General features: G+C 35.3%; 2 protein-coding genes across 6 annotated transcripts in view; one reads left to right on the forward strand and one right to left on the reverse strand.

Moving 5' to 3' along the window:
- Positions 1–17,561, forward strand: part of LOC111468604 (vacuolar protein sorting-associated protein 41 homolog) — a 23,242-nt gene extending 5,681 nt beyond the window's left edge. For all 5 annotated transcript variants that reach the window (XM_023113863.1, XM_023113865.1, XM_023113864.1 and 2 more), the window contains 17 exons: positions 136–315; positions 1,459–1,722; positions 2,828–2,960; positions 3,048–3,138; positions 4,236–4,338; positions 5,611–5,714; positions 5,785–5,878; positions 5,976–6,131; positions 6,204–6,266; positions 6,369–6,434; positions 7,685–7,885; positions 15,373–15,450; positions 15,524–15,643; positions 15,778–15,858; positions 15,937–16,022; positions 16,777–16,858; positions 16,944–17,561. In XM_023113863.1, the coding sequence (XP_022969631.1) occupies positions 136–315; positions 1,459–1,722; positions 2,828–2,960; positions 3,048–3,138; positions 4,236–4,338; positions 5,611–5,714; positions 5,785–5,878; positions 5,976–6,131; positions 6,204–6,266; positions 6,369–6,434; positions 7,685–7,885; positions 15,373–15,450; positions 15,524–15,643; positions 15,778–15,858; positions 15,937–16,022; positions 16,777–16,858; positions 16,944–17,390 (2,349 nt within the window). In that variant the 3' untranslated portion in view covers positions 17,391–17,561. The remainder of the gene's footprint in view (positions 1–135; positions 316–1,458; positions 1,723–2,827; positions 2,961–3,047; positions 3,139–4,235; positions 4,339–5,610; positions 5,715–5,784; positions 5,879–5,975; positions 6,132–6,203; positions 6,267–6,368; positions 6,435–7,684; positions 7,886–15,372; positions 15,451–15,523; positions 15,644–15,777; positions 15,859–15,936; positions 16,023–16,776; positions 16,859–16,943) is intronic.
- A 4,361-nt stretch (positions 17,562–21,922) lies between these two features.
- Positions 21,923–26,150, reverse strand: LOC111468621. The gene is made up of 5 exons (XM_023113899.1): positions 25,755–26,150; positions 25,471–25,577; positions 23,850–24,360; positions 22,682–22,800; positions 21,923–22,509 (listed from the first exon to the last, which is right to left on the reverse strand). The coding sequence occupies exons 1-5, from the start codon at positions 26,001–26,003 to the stop codon at positions 22,311–22,313; spliced, it is 1,185 nt and encodes a 394-aa protein (XP_022969667.1). The 5' UTR covers positions 26,004–26,150; the 3' UTR covers positions 21,923–22,310.
- Between the last annotated feature and the right edge of the window lie 679 nt (positions 26,151–26,829).

The raw sequence follows: 26,829 nt of genomic DNA on the forward strand, positions 1-26,829 counted from the left end.
TTTTTTTTTTTTTTTTTTTTTTTTTTTTTTTTTTTTTTTTTTTTTTTTTTTTTTTTTTTTTTCACTCTGTTGAGAAAATATATACTTGTAATCAGACTACTAGTTACTCATTGCTAAGTTTGCTTACATTTGCAGGTCTTGCATTCTGGTGAAGGTCCAATACATGCTGTGAAATGGAGAACAAGCCTTATTGCTTGGGCAAATGATGCTGGCGTTAAGGTTTATGATGCTGCAAATGATCAGCGAATTACATTTATTGAAAGACCGAGAGGAAGTCCACGTCCTGAACTTTTGCTCCCTCAGTTAGTCTGGCAGGTTTGTTAAAGTTTCATGATGCTGTTGCCATACTGTACTGTATCAAGAAAGTAACTAAAAGTGGATGCTACTGCAGGTGCTTGAGGGCTGCAGTAGCTACCGCCCCCATTTTTTTTAACAAATGAAATTGTATTTAGAAATTAAAAAAAATCATGAGGGAGCTTGAGGCATCCTCTAGAAAATAAAGAAAGGAATTTACAAGAATGCCGCCCATTTGTGTACATACATGCATATATACATATGCATAAATACACATACATATATACATATACACACACACATGTATATATGTATATATGGATAGATATATATGTATGAACTCACATAAAATTGCTATGATGCTATCTTTAAGGCTTGTAAAAAAGGAAAATTGATAACTATGACATAAAATATTTTAGACAAGGGTCGCCATCTCGAAGCTAAATAACTGCACTGTCTACAATCTCCTCCTCATTTCCTTCCTTATTTTCAAAAGATGGGGTTTCATATCAAGCCACGTCACAAACAGAAACAATAGCCGCATTTTTATGCAGAAGTTTACAGTTTTCTGATTTTCTTGCTAATACCGTAAGTTGTATTTGGGGTGCTTTTTTTATAATTAAATTCTTGTCTTTTGAATTTCTAGTTCGAGGAAAGATTTGTATATGTCTAAAGAACTTCTTGTTCTTGAACGCCAGTGGAACTTTTCAAATATCAATAAGAAGTTTGTTTCTTGTTTATCTATGCATATATATTATAATTACATAGTACCAGACTAAAGATCAGTATTGTTTAATTATTTGATCCATCAACAATTAATTACAAATAGCTACATTTTGTTCATTGGGACTGAAAAAATGACTATGTTCTCCTCCCAACTATTCATTTTCTAGTAATAAAATACTTGTAATTAATGTATTTTTTTTTTTCTTAGAATACAATAACCCTGTTGGTAGGAATCAAAGAAAAAATGATGTACATGGATAATTATTTCCTGTATTTTAATTGTGAAAAAAACCTAGGTATTTAATAAACAGACTATTGAACCTTTTTTCTTTACAATAGAATAGAAAAAATAACTTGGTGCTTTCCTCGGCATCGGATTAGCTTTACCATCTTTTATTTAGTATCATTTCTTACTGTATTTTCTCTATGTTCATTCAGGATGATACTCTGTTGGTCATTGGTTGGGGAACATCAGTGAAGATTGCATCAATTAGAACAAATCAAAATAGAGCAGCCAATGGGACACAGAGTAGTAGGCTCGTTCCAATGTCTAGCATGAACCGGGTTGATATAGTGGCATCTTTTCAAACCAGCTATTTAATCACAGGAATGGCACCATTTGGGGATTTCCTGGTTGTTCTCGCGTATATTCCTGGGGAAGAAGGTGAAAAAGATTTTAGTAGAACTGCTCCTTCCCGTCAGGTGCGTTCACGGCAAACTGAATGTACATCTATCCAGTCTTACCAGCACAAGGCTTTTAATGTGTTCTAATTTTATTTTTTGTACAAGTTTTTTGTAACGACCTAGGTCCACCGCTAGCAGATATTGTTCTCTTTGAACTTTCCCTTTCGGGCTTCCCCTCAAGGGTTTAAAACGCGCCTGCTAGGGAAAGGTTTCCACACCCTTATAAAGGGTATTTTGTTCTCCTTCCCAACCAATGTGGGACATCACAATCCACCCTCCTTCGGGGCCCAGCGTCCTCACTGGTACTCGTTCCTTTCTCCAATCGATGTAGGACCCCCCCAAATCCACATCCCTTTGGGGCCCAGTGTCCTTACGGGCACACCACCTCGTGTTTACCCCCCCTTCGGGGAATAGCGAGAAGGCTGGCACATCGTCTGGTGTCTGGCTCTGATACCATTTGTAACGACCCAGGTCCACCGCTAGCAGATATTGTCCTCTTTGGGCTTTCTCTTTCGGGCTTCCCCTCAAGGCTTTAAAACGCGTCTCCTAGGGGAAGGTTTCCACACCATTATAAAGGGGGTTTTGTTCTCCCTCCCAACCAATGTGGACATCACATTTTTAGTGACTTTTCTTGTTCTATTTAGTTCCAATTGTACTCATGTACTATGATTGAGAGCTTAGTAGACAAATTGTGCTGTGCATGTATCACAGATTCTGTAATCAGAGACGAACCTATTTGAATTAGTTCCTTGGTAGTTGTTTAGTGGCATGGTTTGTAAAATTTCATGAGAAACCAAAGACCTTTCACTTTATATCAATGAGTATATTATTTTGTTACATTTCCTGCTTTAAGTATTTTACGATTGAGTATGCTGTTTCTTCTGTCTAACTGTACTTGAGTGAATGGTATATGTAAGTGAGTGTAAACAATTTTTTAAACAGTCTGTCGTTTATTGTTTGTCTTCTATTTCATATTTCCTCTTATGTGTTTCTTATGTAAAAGCATGACCAGAGCTCTGTATTTTATGATTGCATCGCTTACTCATTTTTCTTCATGAAGGTGCTGGTTACTCCCTTTGCTGCGTTATTGTTCTCTTACTTTTTTTAAATCACTTTTAAGTAGGGAAACGCCCAAAGACCGGAAGTTCGTATTGTGACGTGGAACAATGATGAATTATCTACTGATGCCCTACCTGTACATGGTTTCGAGCATTACAAGGCAAAGGACTATTCCCTTGCACATGCTCCTTTCGCAGGTTAATTTATATCTATGGATGAATGTTATTTTTTTAGCACAAGGTAAATTGCCTTAAATGTTCAAATACTTATTTATGTCAGTGTAGGCAGCAGCTATGCTGGTGGTCAGTGGGCTGCTGGTGATGAACCTCTGTACTATGTTGTATCCCCAAAAGATGTAGTTATTGCGAAGCCCAGGTTGGTTTTTAATCTGTGTTGTTTCGTAAGTGGGAGGCTGTAATGATTGTCAACATGATTATTAGTTCTTGGGTATCCATACTAAAAAAATGACGGAGAGTTCTTCCTGAAACAAAAATGACAAAATGTTTATTTTAATATTCCAAAAGAAGTTTATTTTAATACACATTACACCTCCAATTGTCTTGAAAGTTTGAAAAAATTGTTTTTTAAGTCTTAAGTTAGGATGCCAAATAGTTCATTTAAATATACCAATTTTTTTTTACATATTTCAACGTATTTCAACGAACATGTTGTATGAGGTTTTATATTTTTAAAGGTGAGTTGAAATATGTTGTTATATGAGGTTTGATATTGTACGATGAAATATGTGAGTTGTATTTCATGTTTTCAGATATGTGTTTGGTAGCAAATACAGAATTTGGATCCCAGTGGAGGGAGGACGCGTAGTTGGAAGAGAGGAGAGAGAGGGAAACATGTGGGACTTAGAGCTTAGTGGAGCTGGGTTATTTAAATTGGTGGTGATGGGTTATTAAACCCCGAGTTATTATATCAGCAACCCAAACAAGGCGTTGGGTTTTAAACCCTTCCCAACCCAATTCAACCCCACTCCCCAAACAACCCCTTCGTGTATTCTTTTTACTGGAACTTATTTCTAGAAAGAAATGGCCGTGTCATCACAGATAAACAACAAAACATTCATTATTTTATGGAGCAACATTTTCTCTTGCTTTGTCTTGAAGTAAACTTCCTCGACCTTTTTGTAATTATAGCTTGACTTGACCCATTGGAGGTATTTTTTTTGTAACTAGTCAAAGATAGGTCTTCCTTTTGTAATATATTTCATACATCAATGAAATAATTTCTGTTTCTTATAAAAAAAAATTGTCCCAAACAAGGAACATTTTTGTTGATTTTTAACCGGAAATTATGGTAGTACACTATTTCTAAAATGTTGGTAATTCGGTCCTTCTCAACTGCAACATTTCTAATAGATTCACCATGTCATTTTAAATAATAGGAGAAAAAACCTACACCATTTATCTTTTACACTGCATCTGCTTGATTTCACGATTGCATGTTTTAATCATTCTTAGGGATGCTGAAGATCATATTGCTTGGCTTCTTGAACATGGCTTCCATGAAAAAGCTTTGGAAGCAGTTGAAGCAGGTCAAGGAAGAAGTGAACTCCTTGACGAGGTACCTTCCTTCAGCCCATTCATTTCTCCTCTTCCTTGCATGCATTCATATCATTATTTTGTTTTCTTAAAGAACTCCTGGCTCTCTCTGTCATATAAAGACTTCATCTGCATTTGAAATATTGCATACTCGACGCAGTTCCAGTGGGATGCTTGCATCCAGTCATTGTAACATATGGATTAAGCCCCAATATTGCCTCTATCCCTATCTTTAGATTGGTGGAGGTCTTTTATATGACTCCTCTTGCTAGGCTTAGGGATCCTTCCTCATCCCTAAGGCCCTTCTTAGGTTGCTATTCTTCTTTGAAAACTTTTATCTAGGTCCATTTCTCATAAATAAATAAATAAAACCCATCCTTTGTAATTTCCCTGGTATTTCAATCTTCCTAGAAGCCCTCAACATCCAACAGTATAATATTTGTTGCTAATATCAAGGTAGTCTTATCCAACGGTATAATACACACACACACACACACACACACACACACACACATATATATATTTCGTATTTGGAAGCCTTATTTTCCATATCTTGAAAGTTTTTCGTGGGTGTTGCCATAGGAACAAGGGATTTGTGAGCTTGGGATCCTAATCTGTCTGGGGGCTTCTCTACTCACTCATTTTCTCCACCCTTTGTTCATCTTCTCCCATTTTGGGACCTAAGTGCTCTCCTCTCTGTGGAAGGTTAAGTCCCTAAGAAAGAGAATAAGAGGTCTTACATGGTAGAGTGAACACCCCGGATTGTATCCACCAACACTCTTCCTTGGTTTCCATAATGTTGTCTGCTTTGTAGACGTTAAACAGATTTAAGAGGATCTTGGTAGTTTGCTTACTCCCTCTAGACTCAGAGCTTTAGTTTGTTTGGAGTAGTTGTGTTGCCAAGTAGGGACTGTTGGTTTTTGTTGAAGAGATTGTAATAAACTCGCCCTATTGTGATGAACGAAAGGTATTGTAGCTATTTGTTATTTTGCTATCTTGCGGGAGTGTGGATCGGGAGAAACAGTAAAATTTATAGATGGGTGGAGAGGTCATAAAAAGAGGTTTGGGATGGAGTGAGATTTAATGCTTCTTTATGAGTGTCTATTTGGCGATTTTTTTGTAATTATCAGCTAATTATAATCATTTGGATTGTATCCCGTAGTTTAAGTGTAATTCTATTTTATCAATGATTTTTTTTTTCTGCCTTTCTAAAGAAAAAGGAAAAAAAGAAAAAAAGAAAAAAAGAAAGAAAATAAAAGAGAGAGTAATACTTTTTTGTTCATCTCGCGTTTAGGTGGGGTCTAGATATCTTGATCACTTGATTGTGGAGAGAAAATATGCTGAAGCTGCATCTTTGTGTCCCAAATTGTTGCGAGGCTCTGTTTCTGCGTGGGAGAGGTAATTAATTGATTGCCTTTTATACCATTCTTCATTAACTGGCTTAACTACAGAAACCGGTTTTGTACAGATGGGTTTTCCACTTTGCTCATTTGCGTCAACTTCCTGTACTGGTTCCATATATACCAACAGAAGACCCCAGATTGCGTGATACTGCCTATGAGGTTAGTCTGAAAAAAATTTCTCTAATATTTTTCTCTTTAAGAGATTTATTTATTACCCACTTGAACACGACACTTTTTTTTTTCCTTGTAATTTCAGGTGGCTCTCGTTGCTCTTGCTTCGAATCCATTGTTTCATAAGGATCTATTAACGACTGTTAAGTCTTGGCCACCAGTGATTTATTCGGCCTTGCCTGTTATCTCCGCCATAGAACCTCAGTTCAATACTTCTTCTATGACTGATGCTCTTAAAGAAGTAAATATTTATTTTTCTGTTATTTTTATACACAAAGTGTATTGCAGTAAGCTAATTTCTTTCCTGCATCAGGCATTAGCTGAGCTGTACGTCATAGATGGGCAGTATGAGAAAGGTTTTTTGCTTTATGCTGATGTATGTACAGATTTGTGCTCTCTCGCCGTTAAATAACTGGATCTCGATCTTACTACTTTCCCCTTATCAATATATTTTTAATTATTCTGCCCTTATTTTCAGCTTCTGAAGCCAGATATATTTGACTTTATTGAGAAGTACAATCTACATGAGGCCATTCGTGAAAAGGTATGAGAATTCAAGATTAGGAAACCCTGTAGTTTACTTGTAGCTTTCTTCAAATAGGAAAATTAAGTTTGTGGTAATGTTATAAAATACCAGTTTTCCGGTAACACATCTTGGAAGATAGGATTTTCTAACCATCATAAATTGGCGAGTGGTCATTGGGGCAGTGAAAATAGTAAAGAGCTTTAAGGGAATAGATTCAAATCATGGTGACCATCTTACCTACAATATAATCTCCTACCAGTTTCCTACAATATAATCTCCTACCAGTTTTCTTGACAATCAAATATACTATGCTTAGGCACTTGTTTGTAAGATCAATTGAGATATGTACAAGTTGCCTCGGTTACATACAAATATAAAAGAAAAAAAAGAAGAATCTTCTAATTAAAAGAGGTTGTATGGAATTGTTCTATGAACAATTCTTGATAATTGTCACATTCCTTTATCACTTTTATTCTCTTAATTAGACAAATCAATTTTTACATTAGCTCAAAGTGATGGAACTCTTAAGGGCTGATATTATATGGTTTTTGAATTTCTTTTGTTTAAACATTATTTGTAGGAAGGATTCAAAATTATTTTTCTTGTCACTTGAAAACTCTGTTAAGAGTTCTTTTATTTTAATTTTTTCTTAAATTTATTTTTCTGTTTTAAATTTATATTCATTTGTTTGTATAATCCTTTGGATGGACGGTGGTTCTACCAAACAACATGAAAGATTGGCTTTCTTTGATCTTTATGTATCACCCTTTTAATCATTCAAAGAAGATCCTTCGGCTTCACTGCAATATGGCCTTTATTTGGTCCTCTGTAATGAGCGAAACCATGAAATTTTTCAAGTCAAGTAGAGATGACTGAAACTCTTTATGCACCTGTCTTTTTTTGTTTATAACTTGGTGTAGCACGCCTCCTCTTTCAATAATTATAACACGAGCTCACTTTTATCCCATTGGAGGGTTTTTTTTTTTTACTTTGGATGTGGATTTCATTTCCTTTTATTGTAATTTGTACCAACAATGAAATTGTTTCTTGTCCAAAATTTTGGAAACAATTTTACTCGAGAGTTTGGCTTTGGAGTCTGGTAATATGGTCTGTGCTGTAGTTTTTTTTTCCTTAGTAAATTGTTGGTGCTCAAAAATTTTGTTTTTAGAGAGAACAATTTTACAATTCCTGTCGCATTGGCTAACTGTTCTATTTATTTTCATTTTTAAATGTATGACGGCCTTTCTATTTTCACCCACTTTTTGTAGGTTGTTCAACTCATGATGCTAGATTGCAAGCGTGCAGTTCCATTGTTTATCCAGAACAAGGAATTAATTCCTCCAAACGAAGTTGTTTCACAACTTTTCAAAGCCGGTGATAAGTGTGATTTCAGATATTTCATGCACCTTTATCTGCACTCCTTATTTGAAGTAAATCCACATGCTGGAAAGGATTTCCATGATATTCAGGTACAAACTACTAAAATTAAGTTATCTTTCAGTGACTTGGTTCTCATGTTTTCACACATGCTGATGATGAATCTCTCCACCTTAATGTGAGATGTGACAAATTTGCGAATGATATTAATAAAATTACATCTAGCATTAATTTGAGAAGGCACATACCATACATTCATATAATGTCATGCATTAAACATGCATATTTAAGAAGTAAAAGTTCATATCAACAGCTCCTAGTCAGTTGCCATTAAGACATCAATAAAAAGAGAAAAATGGAAAATCCACAATCAGTTTCAGGAAAAGAGAAATTAAATAAACGAGGCAATATAGAAAAAATAAGCATTTATCATCATCATATTTATTCTTTTGACAAGGAATACTTTCCGTTGATTCAAGAAATGATTGCACTGCTGACTAAGGGAGACATACAAAGAAAACATCCCCACCACTCTTAACGACAATCAATGCAATCTTAACAAAAGAGCCCCTAATTCATTTTTTTAACCAAAGACAAAAATAGAACTTTTCACTGATATAATTAAAAGAGACTAATGCTCAAAAATACAAACTCCAAAAGGAGCGTATGAAAGAGAAGAAATAACAAATACATCAAAGACCATTTTGAGTAACAAATACAACAAAAACCACACTGGATGAACCAAACCAAAACCAAAAAGCATAAGAAGGAACTATGAAGGATATAAAAAAGCATTCCAGTTGAGATAAATGTCTTGAATAGAAAATCCAGCAAAAGGATTTGATACAGAACTCCAAGAAGAGGCCTTGGGCAGCTTCAAATCTTTCAAATCATGGAAGTTGCTTGTTGTGAAAGACCCTTTGTTTTCTTTCCAACCAAAGCTCGAAAAGAATAGCCTTAACTGCATTAATCCAAAGAAATCAGCTTTAATCCAAAGAAATTAGCTTTCGAAATTAAAGAAAGGCCTGTAATTTGTTGCAAAACATTGTTCCTCAAAGTGAAATGTGAACAACGAAAAAATTTCAGCAGAATTTGGAATAGCAACAACCGAAGAGCACATGTTTGAGGGAATCGCCAGCCACAAAACATAAAGAGCGAACTGATGGCATAATACACTTGAATGCATTTTCCTTTGCAAAACTTCTGAAGTATTAAGATGACCATTAAGCATGATCCACAAAAGATTGATTATTCTTTTGGGACATTTGGACTTCCAGAAAAGATTTGACTTTCCTTATGTAGAGCAACCTAACAGTGGTTATTTAATTCTTGTATGGAGTCTTCCATTTTTCTTCAAGATTGAATTGTTACCTATGAATTATTTTGGGTCTTCTGTTATGACATCCGATGCATCTTTCAGTTTGGCAGCTAAATGGGGATGATGCATTATGCACGGGCCTTCTTCTTTGTGGAGGAAGGTCATGTTAGTATTCATGGTTCTGATTACGAGCAATGATCTATGCATAGTTCTGATTATAAACATTCCATCAGAACAAATCTTCATACACACATACACACACACAAATATATATATATATATATATATATATATATATATATATATATAAATAATAATAATAAAAGAAAAAGAAAAAGAAAAGAGAAGGACTAGAAATGCCCTCTCCTCTCTCGTCTCGTCCATCCTGCATTCTTTTCCCCGTTTTTTCGTCTTCCATCGTCCTCATTAGTCATTTCTAGTTGCCGATTTCTTGACTGAGGTTAGTTTATTTAATTCTTCTTCCTTTCTTTCTTCCTTTTGGTGGTGTTGAGCTGTGAGGGTGTGTTCTTTTTTTTTTTTTTTTCATTATGGAGATTAAGAGCTGCAGTATTTGAAATATATTTTTATTGTTTTTGGTATGAAAATGATATGTTTAACTTTGAAGATTTTAAATCTTAGCAGAAGATTCAACTTTCCATTTCCCATTTGTGTTGGTTTGAAGACATTTTTAGTAGATTTATTGCAATCTCCAGTGCATTCGTTCTTTCAGAAGAAAAACAGAAATGTTGATGGAACCATTATGTATGCAAGTTTAGACCATACCAAGGTTGGTTTTCTGAGGGTGAAATTTGACCTTTATCTGGTGGAAGAAGACCAACAATACATGTTCCTGCTTGTTTTAGAATGGATAGTCAGTTTTCTGGGAAATTATCAGAGTCTCTCTCCAAATATGAGGAAAATGTGTGTTCCAAGCAGTTTGTGGCTGGAGAGTCATCCAAGGTGGATGCAAATACAAGAGGTGTTGGGGAAGACATCAAAGCCAGATGAAAGTAAAAGCAAGCAATCTGTTAGAAATTATGCAAAAGTGATGTCTTCAAAACGAGGTGCTTCTCGTGATTTAAATGCTCAAAAGATAAAGATGAACAAATCTTCCTTTTGGGTAAGGAAAAAAAACAAAAAAAAAACAGAAGTGATGGGAATGAGTTTCAATGATTTTTGTGGGGTTCTGGGATCTTTGTTCCACTGCCCATGGACGGAAGTAAGACCAGCATTGGAAGAATATTTTCAATCTAAGATTGTTCTTAATCCTTTTATGGATCACAAAGCATTTGGTGAAATTAGACGACAGTTTCTCTAAAATGAAATTTGATGGAAAATGGAGATTCATTGGAAACCTTCATTTGAAAATTGAAAATTGGGTATGTAAATGCCATTTTCATCCTAGGTTTATCAAAGGGTATGGAGGTTGGATTGTTATAAAAAATTTATCTTTGCCATTTTGGAACGATGTATGTTTGAAGCAATTGCAAAACACTTTTGGGGATTAGTCAGTATCTCTTTCCAAACTGTGGCTTTCTTCAGGTGGAGATTGTGGTCACAGATAAGAAGCTTGGTGATTTTTCTCTTCGTTTTAGGGATATTGCTTCATTAGTTCTTCCAAGCTTGGTCCATAGTGATTTTAAGTTAAAGGATTTTGCTAACGAAATTGATTTAAAAGGAGTTCATAAGGTTATGGAAGATGAAGGGTTTTCTACTGAAGGTGAAGTTGAAACAAATCAAGTCTGGATGGAGACATGTTTGATCTATAACCTGTAGCTCTAATACCAAATGATTTGTAAATCCCACCCAATTGGATCTAAGAACCCTTATGAATATGCAATTCCCTAGATCATAAATTCTAGAACCCCAAATCAAGATGATTTAATCCCAAGGAAGAAGATATACCAAATTTACATGGTAGCAATATCTAGGGTAAAGAAAACTTGTTTCTAAACTCAAGATTTGAAATACTCCACAAGATTACTTTATCAAGACTATTTGAATGACTTTTATATGCAAATCTAGTCACAAGAAATGCAAAGGAATAAGCTCATGACCTAAAAAGCATAATTTGCATTTTTCATTTTAATCTCTAAAATCTCCAAAATCTTAATGGTAAAACAGCAACATGAAGGACTATTTAGCCTTGAAAATGAACCCTAACCTATAGTCAATTGGAAGATTGTAACTCTCATGCCTATCATAATGGTCACTAATTAAATTATAACTTCAAATATAAAAAATAATACTTCAAAACTGAAAAATACAATGAGAATTAATATTTCAATCAAGTAACCTTTGTAACCTATCCAATCGAAGAGTAATTGAAGTTCCACTTGAGGCAGTTTGAAGTAGCTTGAGTTCTAGTTACAGAAATGAAGCTTGATTTATTTTTAATGAAACATGAGTTGTAATTGAGTTCAGTTTACGCAACTCTATTTTGTTGTCAACTTGGGATATGTAGAGTACAATCTCGTCATCCACCTTTTAAGTCACCTTTTAAGTCCTTGTGGCATGATTAAGAAGTCTTATTTTGTATCAATGGGTCTGATATTAATATTTGACTTTCCGGTTGATTAAATAGTCTGAGTTTGTGCAGCCCTTGGTCGAGTGTTTCTAAAACATGGTTCCATTTGAAAACATTGCTCTTTTTAAATTGGAAAATAGGAAAAGGATTCTATTTTGGGGAGGTTCACTGGTTATTTAACTCTTTTTAGAGTATTGCTTTCCTCGGTTATTTTTCTATTAATTCTACTTGAAATGGTTGGGTTGCTTTACATTGGGATGTTCAAATTAGTTCATGGCACATTACATTTCGAAGAGCTTTGAAGGATGAGGAATCTGGATATTTACGGACTTTCTTGAGTAAACTTTCTACTGTTACTATTGGTTGAAAACTCAAGATCCTTTAGGTACATTCTCGGTTTCATCTTTGTTTGATATTCTCAAGTCCGTTGGAGAATGAGCTTTATAAGTCCTTGTGGAAGTTCAAATTTCCCAAAAGAATCAACATCCTTTTGTGTATTATGCTCTCGATGGTAGCAGTACTTACCCAAGTGTTGCAAAGAAAAATACCTTTCAAGTGCATTCTGCCTTCAGTTTGTTCTTTATGTTTCTTGGCTGTTTTTGCTTTGTTCAAAGTCCAGTGGGTATTCCATTTTACGCTGAGGAACAATGTCCTGCATTTACTTACTGTTCCCTCACTGAATTCCAAAGCTCATTTTATTTGTGCATAAATGCGGTGAAGGCAATTATTTCTGAGTTATGGATGAAAAGAAATCAAATAGATTTTCACCACAAGCAACTTTCTTGGTCCGAAAGATTTGAAGCATCTTGCATTAAGACCTCTTCCTTGTGATATCCCACATTGGTTGAGGAGGAGAACGGAACACTCTTTATAAGGGTGTGGAAACCTTTTCTTAGCAGACGCATTTAAAGCCTTGAGGGAAAGCTCGAAAGGGAAAACTCAAAGAGGACAATATCTGTTAGCGGTGGGTCTGGATCATTACAAATGGTATCAGAGCCAGACACTGGGCGATGTGCCAGCGAGGAGGCTGTTCCCCGAAGGGGGGTAGACACGAGGCGGTGTGCCAGTAAGGACGCTGCGCCTCGAAGGGGGGTAGATTTGGTAGGGGTCCCACACCGAGAAAGGAACAAGTGCCAATGAGGACGTGGATTGTGATATCCTACAGTGGTTGGGGAAAAGAACGAAACACCCTTTATAGGGGTGTGAAAACCTTTCCCTAGCATACGCATTTTAAAGCCTTGAGGGGAAGTCCGAAAGGAAAAGTCCAAAGAGGACAATATCTGCTAGCAGTGGGTCTGGGCCATTACATTCTTAAAGTTCCATTTTGGATCATCTTGCTGGTTTTTCTACCCAAGATATTTATCTTAACTGGAGTGCATTTTTATATCGTTCATAATTTTTTATTTAGTCTTTGAATTGTAGTTTGGATTTTAGCTTGTTTTCATTTATAGTAACTTCTTGTAGCTCGGTTTTTAGCATGGTTTGCTCATGTTCTGTTATTATTTTGTTCACTCCTTTGTTGGAGTTTTTATTTTGAGCATTAACCATTTTTTTCATTATTTCAATGAAAAGTTTGATATCTTGTTAAAGAAAAAAAGTATTCATGATTCTGATTTAAATGATTAGTAATTGGGTAGAAAAAATGGGTTGAGTTTATGTAGTCCGAGGTTGAATATTTCAAAGCCCTCAATTAGTAATGATTATATTAATTATATTAATAGTGTGATAATCCTAAATTTCCTTATTTAACCTAAGGCTACTACTATACATTTAACTGGACATTTAATGCGGAATTTACTTTAATGAATCCGTCATTTATTTTTTTAAATCCAATGGGATAAGAAGAAAAGAATACAAAGAAAAGAAGAAAAACATTACAAAGAAAAGAAGGAAAAACATTACTAAATTAAATTCGATGGCTTATTAAATATAAATATGACTCAACCTATACTGACCTATATTTTATTAAATGTAAATACAATTCAACATATATTTGCAAATACAACTCAACCTATACTATTAAATTTGAAATGTGAATCTATCATATGCATGTAACGGCTTGGTGTTGCGATGCCTTCGTCAGCCTTATAGGGGTGCCTTGCCTTTATCTGAAAAATGTAGTAGCACGAGGTTTGAGTATTTAAGAATACTCAGTAAGTGACCCCCTATTGGGGTTATGATGCAAGAACATGTGAATGCAATGACGGGACTTGTCATAACAGTCTATTTTCCTACCATACTATCCTAATAGGCAGCTTGGATGTGTAATTCATTTCCTATACACGGTCCACAAGTTTGAGTATGGGCCCACCAGTCGGTTCGCACACCGTTGAGCCCCTTTCCTTGTCGGGCGAGCATTCTCTGATGGGTCCACACTCACATGTGTGGACCATGTGTAGAGTATAAATTACACATCCAAGTTGCCCGTTAGGATAGTATCATAGGAAATAAACTGTTATGATAGATCCCGCCATTGCATTTGCATGTTCTTGCATCATAACCCCGATAGGGAGTCGCTTACTGAGTATTCTTAAATACTCAAGCCTCATGCTACTATATTTTTCAGATAAAGGCAAGGTGCCCCTGTAAGGCTGACGAAGGCACTACAACTCCAGACCGTGATACATGCATGAGATAGATTAGCATTTCAAATTTAATAGTATAGGTTGAGTTGTATTTGCATTTAATAATAGTATAGGTTAGTATAAGTTGAGTTGTATATGCATTTAATAAAATATAGGTTAGTATAGGTTGAGTCGTATTTATATTTAATAAGCAATAAGTTAGTATAGGGCATTTAATTTATTAATGTTTTTCCTTTTCTGTATTTGTTTATTCCTAAGGTAATAAATGAGGAAGTAAATTCCGCCAGGAGCTTAGGTTAAATAGGGAGACCCTTAGGGTCTACGACAAAAATTGGTTGGTCAAAATCCACCGTGAGGAAGCATTACTTTTAGCAAAATCCATCAATTGGTCTCGGACTTTTTCTTTAAAAGTTTTGGGCTCTTGCGAACCATATTCTTTGGAGAACAGCTTTGACTGCATTTCAACGACACACACCACAAGTTGAACTATACTCTCCTATTAACTATTTAAAGTCTAGAAAAGCAGCTCCCAAAATGAGATTGATCTTCATCTGACAACAAATCAGGTCTATCGAATTATTAAACACCATTGTAGGGTATTTTAATCGGATTCTGGTCACGGTGTGTGTTTTGTATAAGAAACAGAGGTTAATTAGCAAAAGACAAACTATACAAAAACTGGAGTGAGTTCAATTCTCAACAATGTTTTTAGTTTACCTAAATGGGCCAACCAAATGAAACTTTTCTGTCTTCCAGCTAGCCTTTAACCAAGATTTGTTGATACTAACACGATGAAAATGTTGATTCTAATAGGATGACAGTTTTCTCTCACCAAGAATTTGAGGGAAAACTTGCCTAAAGAAGTCAACTAGACCTTCCATCATTATGTGATCATATAGCTGCATTAATTTAAATAGTATAGAAGAAACAAACTTCTACTCTGCTTTGTAGGAAAAAGTTCAATATCATCAAAAAAATTAGATGACAGTGGAATTAATACTTTGGGTTTTGTTTATACTTGAAGAAATGATAGTGGAGAGATGCTTGACTCATTTTGTTTATAAACAAAATATGTGTTTTCTTTGTAGTTAGAGCTTTCTTGTTCCTATTTAATAAATTGCTTCTTCTTTACCTCCAAAACTTTTGTAGGTGGAGCTTTATGCTGACTATGACATAAAGATGCTGCTTCCTTTCCTTCGTAGTAGTCAACATTATACGCTTGAGAAGGTTAGAATTTTCTGTTTCTGCTTATAGTGGTTATTCTCCGTCTGTTATGACTTTGTGAACATTATAATCTCAGGCACATGAAATTTGCATTAAAAAAAATCTTTTGAGGGAGCAAGTCTTTATTCTTGGTAGAATGGGAAACGCAAAACAAGCCCTTTCTGTCATCATTGATAAATTAGGAGATATCGAAGAGGTACTTGCATTATTTTCATACTGAAGTCCGTCCCTTCTTTCAGATGGAAACTTCACATTTCCATTTCAAATCTCTTCACTTTTGAGATCAGGTTATGAACTGATCATATAAGACTTTGTTTTAATCATGGACAGGCAGTGGAGTTCGTTAGCATGCAGCATGATGATGAACTTTGGGAAGAATTAATAAAGCTATGTCTTCACAAGGCTGAAATGGTATAATGGACGCTCTTCGCTTGCATAAATTGCCATACACTGATTTATTTTAAATGATTTGTCCTCCATTATTGACAGGTTGGTATGTTACTGGAGCACACAGTTGGTAATTTGGATCCTCTTTATATTGTCAACATGGTTCCCAATGGTTTAGAGATACCTCGGTTAGTTTCAATTTCTGCTGTTATCATTGCTTTTTACACATTTATACGGCTATTATTTATCTAGTTATATTTTTGTAATGTGCTTATGCTCTCATTCTATATGATCTCTTAAGTTGGCCAAGTTGTTTATTGAGGCATTATGTAATGCCCGACCTGAGTATAGGAGGGGTACATGTAAGAACTAATACCACATTCAAATGAAAGGGATCCAAAGGTTATGTAAGGTTTGGTTAAGAAAGTCTTTAAAGAATTGATAGTTACTACCTACATTTTCATTTTCAATGGCTCAATTGTAGAAACTTCAAACTTAACTATGCTCGCCCTTGAGTAAATCTATGTTGGATAATCTCTTAAGAATTTTCATAAAAAGTATATAAGTATAAGTGAGGACAAAATATGTTGAAAGGACTTGGGTTGGTTTGTGTGTACAATTGTCACTTTTAGAAGCAGTTCGGACAAGTAGGTAGTGTGACCAGGTCGTAAGAATTGCCGTAGAATGCCAATTGTCCTAGAATGCTAGGGTAAGAATTGCCATAGAATGCCAGGGGTGTCAGATGGTTAATTTGAATTTTGAATCCTAGCCAGATCTTGGGCTCGAGGCATTGGTTATTATCTTTCTTGGGCAATATACTTCCATCTAAAATCTCCCTTTATTAGGGAAAAAAAATTGTGATGCTTATATTATTTTAAAAAATTTATTACCATATATATTTTTTTCATTTGGATCTAAATTATTTTCATAATTTCTATTCAGGCTTAGGGATCGGCTAGTTAAAATCATTACCGATTACAGGACAGAAACGAGTCTTAGACATGGATGTAATGATATTTTGAAGGTATTGTCATGCTAAACAAATTTGTTGCATCACTAGAACTGAACCTTGTGCTTGCAGATGGTAAGTAATGGGTGATTTTCTACAGGCTGACACTGTGAATCTATTGGTTAAGTACTACAATGAGGCCAGACATGGAATTTACTTGAGCAACGAAGAAGATGAAATACGTGGGAAAAGAAGCGAAAATAAGGTTTTTCAATCTATTCAGGAATCTGTGAGTGCTAGAATGATGGAGGTCAAGTCGAAAACTCGGGGAGGCGCTCGATGCTGCATATGTTTTGATCCCTTTTCTATACAAAATATGTCAGTCATTGTGTTCTTTTGCTGTCATGCATACCATGAGACTTGTCTTATAGAATCTACTTCCAATCTTGATGCTAAGAAAGGGAGTGGAGAGACTCGGCATGATTCGACATCGGACTTCGATTATGATAATGGAGAATTTGATGACGACGACTATGAGGATGATACAGATGCGGGCGGTCCTAGAATGCGTTGTATCTTATGTACTACTGCTGCTTCCAAGAGTTGAAAGCACTTTGTATGCATATTTGGGATCATCATGCAGGTATGTACAGGCTATCTATCAACGATCCCTTGCTTGTATTGTCATTTATATTTCTTTATCGATGTTCCTATAATAATTAAAGGTAAGAAGATTTTGTTTTGATGGTTGTAGTGAATTTTTTTTTTTTTTTTTTTTTTTTTTTTTTTAATACAAAGCTGTGTTATGCTCGGGTTCGGAGTTGAGATGTGTGAATATAAGTTGAGTTGTGTTCAATAATACGTAAATCTTATTCGTGACCAAATATGACATTGAATTTTTTATCGGGTTAATAAATAAGCTTTTTCTTTTTATCTTTTTAGTTCTTACGAATAGAAAGTTTGGTCCTTACTAAATTTAGTTAATAATGTTTGGTAACATTCAATTTCGGTAAAATTCAATATTTAAAATAATCTAAACCATTTTTCATGCATACATTAGTTTCATTCCTATTTATTCTATAAAAATAATTTCAAAATTAGTTATTTAAAGTTGATGTTTAATGAAATTGATTAACTAATAATATTAATTTATTGAGTATTTTAGACGATTAATATTTGTGTTTTCTTTTCAAAATGTTAATAAATAAAAAGTGCTTTCGATTAATTTAAAAATTATTTTCAAAGAAACATTTGAGTTATGGATTATCTTAACAGTAAGGTGATTAATGGAAGTTCTTTAAAATATGTAATAAAATATAAAATCATACCAAATTATTAATATTATTATTTTTCTAGTATAATCAAACAAATTTTTTATTTAAAATACTTTTGAAAAATGTTATTATGTGACATTTTGTTACTATTTGTTTTTTTTTTTTTTTTTTTTTTTTTTTTTTTTTTTTTTTTTTTTTNTTTTTTTTTTTTTTTTTTTTTTTTTTTTTTTAACGAAGTGTTTAAACTAGAAGATAGTCTAAACGGGGCTAGAAAATAAGGTATATGCTTACTCCTAATATATGGTAGTTTAGGATTTACTTGCCTTCTTTGACATGCACTAGCAAGTGCATCTTTGATGCAGTCATCGATTCTTCCGAGAGGTCACAATTACCGCGAGCAAACATATTAATGATGAGGAACACATTTTTGCTATTCTACTAATACTTGTACTTACTCTGCTATTCTGCCGAAGCTTGGCTGAGGAAGAATTACGGGGCGTAAAACAAAAAAATATACTGATTCGGGTTGGGTTATACTATATTTAATTTATAACGGAACCCCCGCCCTTAACCCATTAACGAAAAAGAAAAAAATAAAAAGATTAGGCTATTCCATTTCGACAAAAGACCCACACCCAAGTTCCATAGCTTTGGGTTCGCTATCCCGATCATGATTTTCCTACCCCCAGAGGGATGGGACAAAAGGGGAGATATTACTTTGATTTCGTTACTAAGTTTGACTTCCAACAGATTTAAACAAATTGATTAAACAATGACCAATTGTCTTGCCAATTTTGTACTTTGATTGAATTTGGCTCAAACCGAATCGATAGTGAGAGAGAGTAAGTAGCTCAAGAAGAAGAGGATAGATTAAGGTAATGGATCTTTATGTAATACAAGGATAGATTAAGGTAATGGATCGTTATGTAATACAAATTTAGTATTTCAAAAACAGGATTTTCTTTTGTAAGTTTAACTTAGAACCTGTTTGGAATGACTTTTTAAATGCTTCAAAAAACTTAATTTGAAAGTGGTCGTAAGGTTTGAAAGTGGTTATTTTTATTTTTTTTAATCCTTTCTTTAGGAGATTAATTTGAGTTAATTTGGAGTTGATTGAGATATTGTTTGAAATTTAGTTGGAGTAAATTAGATATAAGAATATTTAATTAAGATAATTAAAAATTTAAATTTGAGATTTTAGTTTAATATGAAATGATAATTTTGAGAATATAATATTTCATTAATTTTAGTTCAAAGTTGAAAATTTTTCTTTTAATATTTTTAAGTTAATTAGATTTTATTGTCTTCTCTTGATTGTTTCATGTAGCTGGTAGCCCCTAAGGCTTCTTCTTCATTGATAGTAACCAACAACCATTACCGACTACTCTCAATTGTAGAATTGTTGGTGGTTAAGAGGCTAAAAAACATGACCAAACGGAGAGAGAGATCCACAACCATCTACTGTTTGCATATCACAATCTGATTTTCGAGCTATTTGAAGTATGGATCATGAAAAGACACATACATGAAGGTTCGCTTCTGAGAGTATATATCTGTGGTCTCTCGTCCCTCTCAAGACGAGTTCATGGAATGAGGATCCCATCTAGGTGTTTACTTCTATCCTAAAGCACTCCCCTAGATAAACTACTAGGTCATATAGTCGGTAATAATATCGTGAGTCTAATAACATGCATGCTCAAAATTCAAATCAAGATTTGGAATATAGATTCGCCTCAGACAATTCCAATATTCTTATTCCGCTATTCACAAACTGAAACGAAGAAAATATGATATCATGGTGGAGGACTAGGATGACTTGGAGCACATACAAGGCAAGGTTGGGTCTATTATGTGGAGTGGTACTCCTTGTTTTGGAAATCAATCTACTTACCTTGGTTATACCCTTAGAACTAAAACATAGGTCTTAAGTTCATAGTTCATGCTCTAGAGGGTTCATCATTAAAGCTAATTGTACAGCCTAGACATTCTACATAATTCATATTTACCTATTTAAAAGCATGATATCTAATCTTTTTGTCTATTCAAGTCAATACGCAATTGGCGTACGAGTCAAAGGTGCCCTCATCAAGTCACGGGCTCTAGGGTGGATTGAACAAGTATGGATCAAGTATCCTTATTAGCAACCTCGCTATGGTCTCCCTAATAGGTTTCATACGTGTCTACTACTAAATGTTAACTGGAAGCTCCCTCAATGGCACCTAATAGGCTCTATATTCTATGTCATTCCAGGCTCTAAATAGTACAAGACAGACTCTCAATTAAGCATAATTAAAACTCTCTCAGTAGTACCCTCTAATGTGTCAAAGCTCTAAATGAGTGATGTTGCATTTCTCTATACTAGACAAACCTTCATTAGTCGAGATAAGTTCACAATCAGGTGTTGTGTTCTAACTGTCCCTATATAGTACTAGTCAATTCATACCATTATAAACGATTCTAAATGTGGCTCAAGAACCAAAGCAGAGCAAAACATAGGCTAAGGCTCACTAAAGAGGCGTACAATACTCTAGGACACAACATTATAATCCAATCAAGCAATCATGGGCATAACGGGGTATTCCAACCTCCTAACATGCTTTCTCCTAATAACATGCATGTACCTGATAGATTTGTTCGTACTTTGCTAGAATCCCAACAAATCATTCAAAACAATCCTAATCAAATTCAAAGTAGCATAAATCTTAAGGGCATAAGAGCTAAAATGAGATCTTTAATTTCTTGCTTTAATCAAGATATAACATGCTCATAGTCATTTTACCTCTTGGGGCGTGTTTGGCAGCTTGATTCCGGAACTTTTCAAACTCTAAATTTCTTGAAATATGTTGGAGAGGTCCTAAAATGGGTCAAGGATCATAAATAACAATAAATTCCTAAAATTCAACCCTAGTTTATGAAAGAGTTAATCTGGTTACTTAAGTTCAAGCATACTCCAAACCTTGTCTAGCATGCCTCAAAGCTCAAATCTTGTTTCAAAGCTATCATGTGTCAAGATTTGGTATTGGACTTGACATGGCTCCAAATCCTCCCTTGTTGAGAAACTATTGTATATGAGTCTTATTCTTATCTTGCAAGTTCACCATCTCATAGGAATTGTCATGGAGCCTAAGTTCAATCATAGACCCTATTTAGTTCCTTCACCCACACAAGCTCTAGAAGTAGTACTTGTCACATAAAAGATCATCTCACCCTTTATAATGAGTTCTTCGTGGGAGTGGGTTGAACACTTTCTAAGAAGGAATTAGGAGGTAAAAACAAACAAGAAAGAAGACCACGGTCGAAGCTGGAAGGTACAGATCTTGAGTTTTTGTGAGCTTCAAATGTTAATATCTACTTAACGATGCTCGTCTCTATGGATTCAGCATGAGGAGCTCTACAAGATCAATGATGGTTACAAAAACAATCAGAGCCTATGGGAGAAGAACCGATGAGAGAAAGAATGAGTTGGGCAAGGGTAAGCAGTTGTGAAGATGGATTGGTTCGAGTGAATCGGTCCAAACCGATTCACTTGAACCGAACCTGATCTGCTTCATTAGAGTTTTAAAAAGTCAGGTGGTGAACATAAAATTTTGGAATAAATTGAAGTGAGGACAGGGACAAAAAAAGACATGTCCATCTCTGCTTCACTCATTAACATTCCTTGGCCTACCCCTCCACTCATTAATCAGTTTAGTTTTCTAGATTTTGTTGAATAAATAAATAAATTAAACATTTGTTTTTATAAATTAATTTGGGTCAGAATGTGACCCACTTGCACAAGGTTTCCATATAACAATACATCCTAGGTTGTCCTTGTTCCTTGACGAGAATTTGCACATTAAGGTGGAGAATTTGCAACAAGCTTAGCAATTATTAAAGGTGGAGAATTTTATCAATGCAAATAAACAAAACTATACGAGACTTCAGAGATGCCAAAAAATAAAAATTAGAATTTGCACTCAGCTAAATAGGTAGAACCTTGGAGGAAAAATCACAGTTAGAACTGTGGTAAGGTATACCATACTGCAGCTAAGAAACCACTTCATATTGGAGGAATTTTGACCAATGAACTGTAAGAACTAAATAAGAGAACATTAGCAATCATGGGATGAGCTTAAAATACCTTATTTGCCTCCCTTGTCTCCCTTGCTACTACAGTTTTATTTTATAGAAAGGCAGAACTGCAGTTTCCGACACCAACGAAAACGACATGAAAATCGAATGCCCAAGATCATAGAATTTCTGGGTGCTCAAAACTATGAAACACCAACAATATATGCATTCCAAGAATCCTTTTGTTGAAAAGTTTCGACCTCCTCATATTTCACTTCACTTCCTGCGCCAAACCCCTCTATACTTCTAATCTCTTCGGTGTCCGGCATCTGCCGAATCCAAATGTGGATGGATCTGAATCCAGCCTCTTCCAAGCAGTCTTTGATCTCTGGTAAAGACCACCTGTTCATATGTACAAAGATCATCTCAAAATTTTGGCCACTAGAAATGGTATAAAGAAATGGCTATGAAATTTAAACAACGTGTAGTTTCAAATTTTGGTATAGCAGTCGAGTTGATTATGGTTTACAAATATGGAATTTGATTTCATGGAAAAGAGAAAAGGTTTCCTTACAGTCTCCAGCTGTATGAAAATGCATGGCGAAGCTTTTTCTGCTGCTTCTTAAGATCAAAATGGAGGCTAATCCTCGTTTTACGTCCAATGATGTCGAACTCAGCTTGCTCCCAGATATACTGCAGTTTCTCCAAGAAATTAGAATGCAATATCTCCAAGAAACAAGAATGCATTTCATGTGAAGAAAAGAAAACAGAATTGAGGAAGATAAACAATGTTTGAATAGATAGCATTAATTTAGAAAGTGAACAGATCCAGTTAAATAAAGCTGTTATATGGAAGTATTTATGTTATAACTACGGCTATGAAGACCTCCACAATGAACATCTTCAAATTGAGGTGAAAACAATATAGCAAAACTATTGAGAAAGGAGTGTTTCTAAATCCTTGCATTTCTAGTGGGTATACATGTAACAGCCCAAGTCCACCGCTAACAAATATTGTTCTCTTGGGGTTTTCCCTTCCGGGCTTCCCCTCAAGGTTTTAAAACGCATCTATTGAGGAGAGGTTTTCACACCCTTATAAGAAATGTTTCATTCTCCTCTCCAACTGATATGGGATCTCACAATACGTGCCCCTATAGAAGGGGTTGAAAAGAAGAGCCACTGCCCTTTCTGCCTACTGATCTGTCAATCAATTTTACAAATTTCTTGAATGGAGAACTCAGCCTATCAAGACAAATGATCCAATTTTCAGCCCCATCAGTTCAGTCATCATGGATTTTGAAGAATACAACTAGACAACTACATTAGAGTACCACTGGGTCAGGTACATTCAACAATAGATGCCCACTGATATCATAGTCTTCCTTCTTCGCATAAGGCCTAGACATAATAAATTCATCATCTAGGCTAATAGTGAATTAAAATAAATTTTTGTTGCAGTACTAGCGGCCTCTTAAGAGAACCAAATACTGAATCAATGATGTCACTTCCCCGTGTTAAGAATTGTTGGGATGATCATGGGTTTATAAGTAAGAAATACATCTTCACCAATATGAAGCCTTTTGGGGAAACCAAAAGCAAAGCCATGAGAGTTTATGCTCAAAGTGAACAATATCATACTATTGTGGAGAGTCGTGGTTCCTAACCCCCCGCGTAACAAATATAACAAGTTTGCTGATGTTTGAACTCAAAAATAATAATAATAATAATAATAATAGTAGTACCTTAAAATTAGCGAATTTCCTTTGAAGCTTCAACTTCTGTTCTGACGAGGTACCGCCATACAAATCCATGACAAATATCCCACCTTTTCTGGATAAGCTAGCATGGGCATGCTTAAAATACATAACAAGTTCTTTACGTGAATGGAGACAACAACAGCTGTAGTTAAATGCGCACACAATATCTCTGGCAGGCAATGTAATGTTCCTCTTTATATAGTTGTTATCGTTAGAAGAGGCAGATTCCTCTTTCACAATAGATTTTGATGCACTGGCTTCGAGATTATCTTTGCTCTCTTCCAATGTTAAATTTTCAATCAGCTCCTCCTCGGGCTTTGGATTGACAAGTCTGGCCTCAGAAGGATGCAGAACATTTCCATGAAAAAGAGAGATTCTTGAATATCCGTCGGCTCCAATTCGGTTAACATTGTTCTCCATGCACCACGTTAATGCCTCAAGATCAAGATCCAAACCTATAGCAGTCCTACGTGAATCATTTCGAAGCCATTCTATACTGTAGAAAGTAAATAAGTATCAGGTTTTTCATCCATCCAACTACAACATGATGACTCACAAGTAAAATATTGGCTCCATCTTGTTTATAAATAGAAATTGAAATGAACAATGAAGTCAAGTTTAGCTATTCTCAACCTATTCCATACCTGGTGGTCTCTATCTTTGAAAATAACTTGATCAACACAAAGTTTATGGAATTTATTTATCAAAAGTTAAGAACAAAAGTAGTTCGTTGTAACTGTCCAAGCCCACCGCTAGCAGATATTGTCCTCTTTGGGCTTTCCGTTATGCGCTTCCCCTCAAGGTTTCAAAACGCTGCTACAGAGAGGTTTCCATATCCTTATAAAAGTTGTTTCGTTCCTTTCTCCAATCGATGTGGGATCTCACAATCCACCCCCCTTGGGGGCCTAACGTCCTCGCTGGCACACCACCCGGTGTCTTGCTCCGATACCATTTGTAACAGCCCAAGCCCACCGCTAGCAAATATTATTCTCTTTGGGCTTTCTCTTCTAGGCTTTCCCTTCTGAGCTTCCCCTCAAGGTTTTAAAACACGTCGGTAGGGAGAGGTTTCCACACCCTTGTATGGAATGTATTGTTCCCCTCACCAACCGATGTGGGATCTCACATTCATGTCGATGAGGATTTAACTGGTGATTGTAATGACAAATAATCCTTATATGTTATCTTTTAAGATGCATAAATTCCAAGCATGGAGGAGCCAAGGTAACAGGCTGTCATGGATAACACCATCAACACATTACAAACATACAGTTTAGGAAAATTTAAAGGCAGTTTGATTTCCTAAAATACTTGTAGATATGTATTTTCATAAAAATAACTATAAATATATCGAAAAATACAATATTTTAAAAAGAATTCATTGATTATTCATTAACTTAATGGTGAAATCAATACATTTTTTCATTTGATAATCAGTGATTTTATTTGATCGATGACCTACTAATTGATTAACTAGACATTGATTGATAAACTAAAATGACATTAACAATTATCGATGAACATGTGTTTCATTTTTTACATTTACGATGTATGCAACCACCCCTCAAGGAACAATTGGCTAATATCTCAGCAAGAAACAGTGGTGTACCTCAAAAGTGCAGTGCCACAAAAATCTTCTTGGAAATGGATCGGCTGCCTACCTCCCACGTACATTAAAAAAAACTTCTGCAAATAACTTATATCTCCTTTGGGTGACTGCTGAGAATAAACAAATTTCAGAAAACAGCCAAAACCCCACCGTCCTCTCAATTAGCAATACAATTCAAAGGTAAAAGAAAACACGCGTATCGTATACTCATCAGTTCAAATAATCAATGATCGTTTCTTACAAAGATTTCCAGATATCTAGCAATACAAGAAGAAGGCCCAAACCTGAACTGATTGTTGATAGAGTTGAAATTTCGAAGGAATATCCACTGATGAGCCCTCATTACTTGTTTCTTGTTCCTCCTCCTCCTCCTCCTCCTCCACTTGTACTACTTCTTCTTCTTCTTCTTCTTCTTCTACTGGATAGCTGTGAAGATCACCATCTTCCATAACATCTCCTTCTGAATTAAACTTGAAATCCCTTCGACGAGAATGTCCGTCGTGATGTTTCTGTTTCTTGTCTCGCTTTCCCATTCTCCCTCCGCCGCCGAACTCTCCGCTGGTTTCTCAAAAATGAATGAAGACTTCCAGTTTTTACAAATTTTCTACGCAAAACCTTACCTACCCCTAATTTCAAATCATATTCGTTAAAAGTCTCCTAATGAATTTAGTTTTCTTTTTATTTTAATAGATTTTTTAACTTAACTTTCCCTCATTAAACCCCGCTCCGCTTTTTAACTTGATTCACTTGATTCAGGATTTGGCCCGAACGGTTCGACAGATTCCCTACGCACCCGTTCGTCACTTTGTTCTCAATTGTTCCCACCCCTTTTGAAAGGCGAGACAAGCTACCTTTAGCTAGGAGCCTCTTTTCCTTTTGCTTAGCTCCCCGAAAACAACGTTTGACTTGCATGTGTTAAGCGTATCAAAACTCTCTTTAGGTAACTTTTCTAGTCTCTCTAACCGACTTCATACTTGTCTACTACTGAATGCTAGTTGGAAGCTCTTCCATTAGTAACTAACAAGTTTCCTACCTCATGCTATTTTGGTTCTTAATAGTGCAGGTCATTATATCCACTACGCACAGCTGAAGCTTTTTAGTACTACCCTTTTGTGTTCTATGAGCCTTAAGTGGGTGATGTCGTTTTCCTATATGCTAGGTGGAACCTCATTAGTGATACAAGTTTACAATTAGGGGTTGCGCCCTAACGGTCTTAACATAGTACAAGTCAACCCAACCAATCATAACAGACCCTATGTGTAGCTCAAGGACCAAAGAACGGTGAAAATAGGCTAACTTAACTCTAGGTCACATGACGTTAAATGTCAAGGAGGGGCATAAGAGGGGTTTCCATCCCCC

Source organism: Cucurbita maxima, unplaced genomic scaffold (genome assembly GCF_002738345.1).
Source record: "Cucurbita maxima cultivar Rimu unplaced genomic scaffold, Cmax_1.0 Cma_Scf00037, whole genome shotgun sequence".
Lineage (NCBI taxonomy): Eukaryota > Viridiplantae > Streptophyta > Magnoliopsida > Cucurbitales > Cucurbitaceae > Cucurbita > Cucurbita maxima.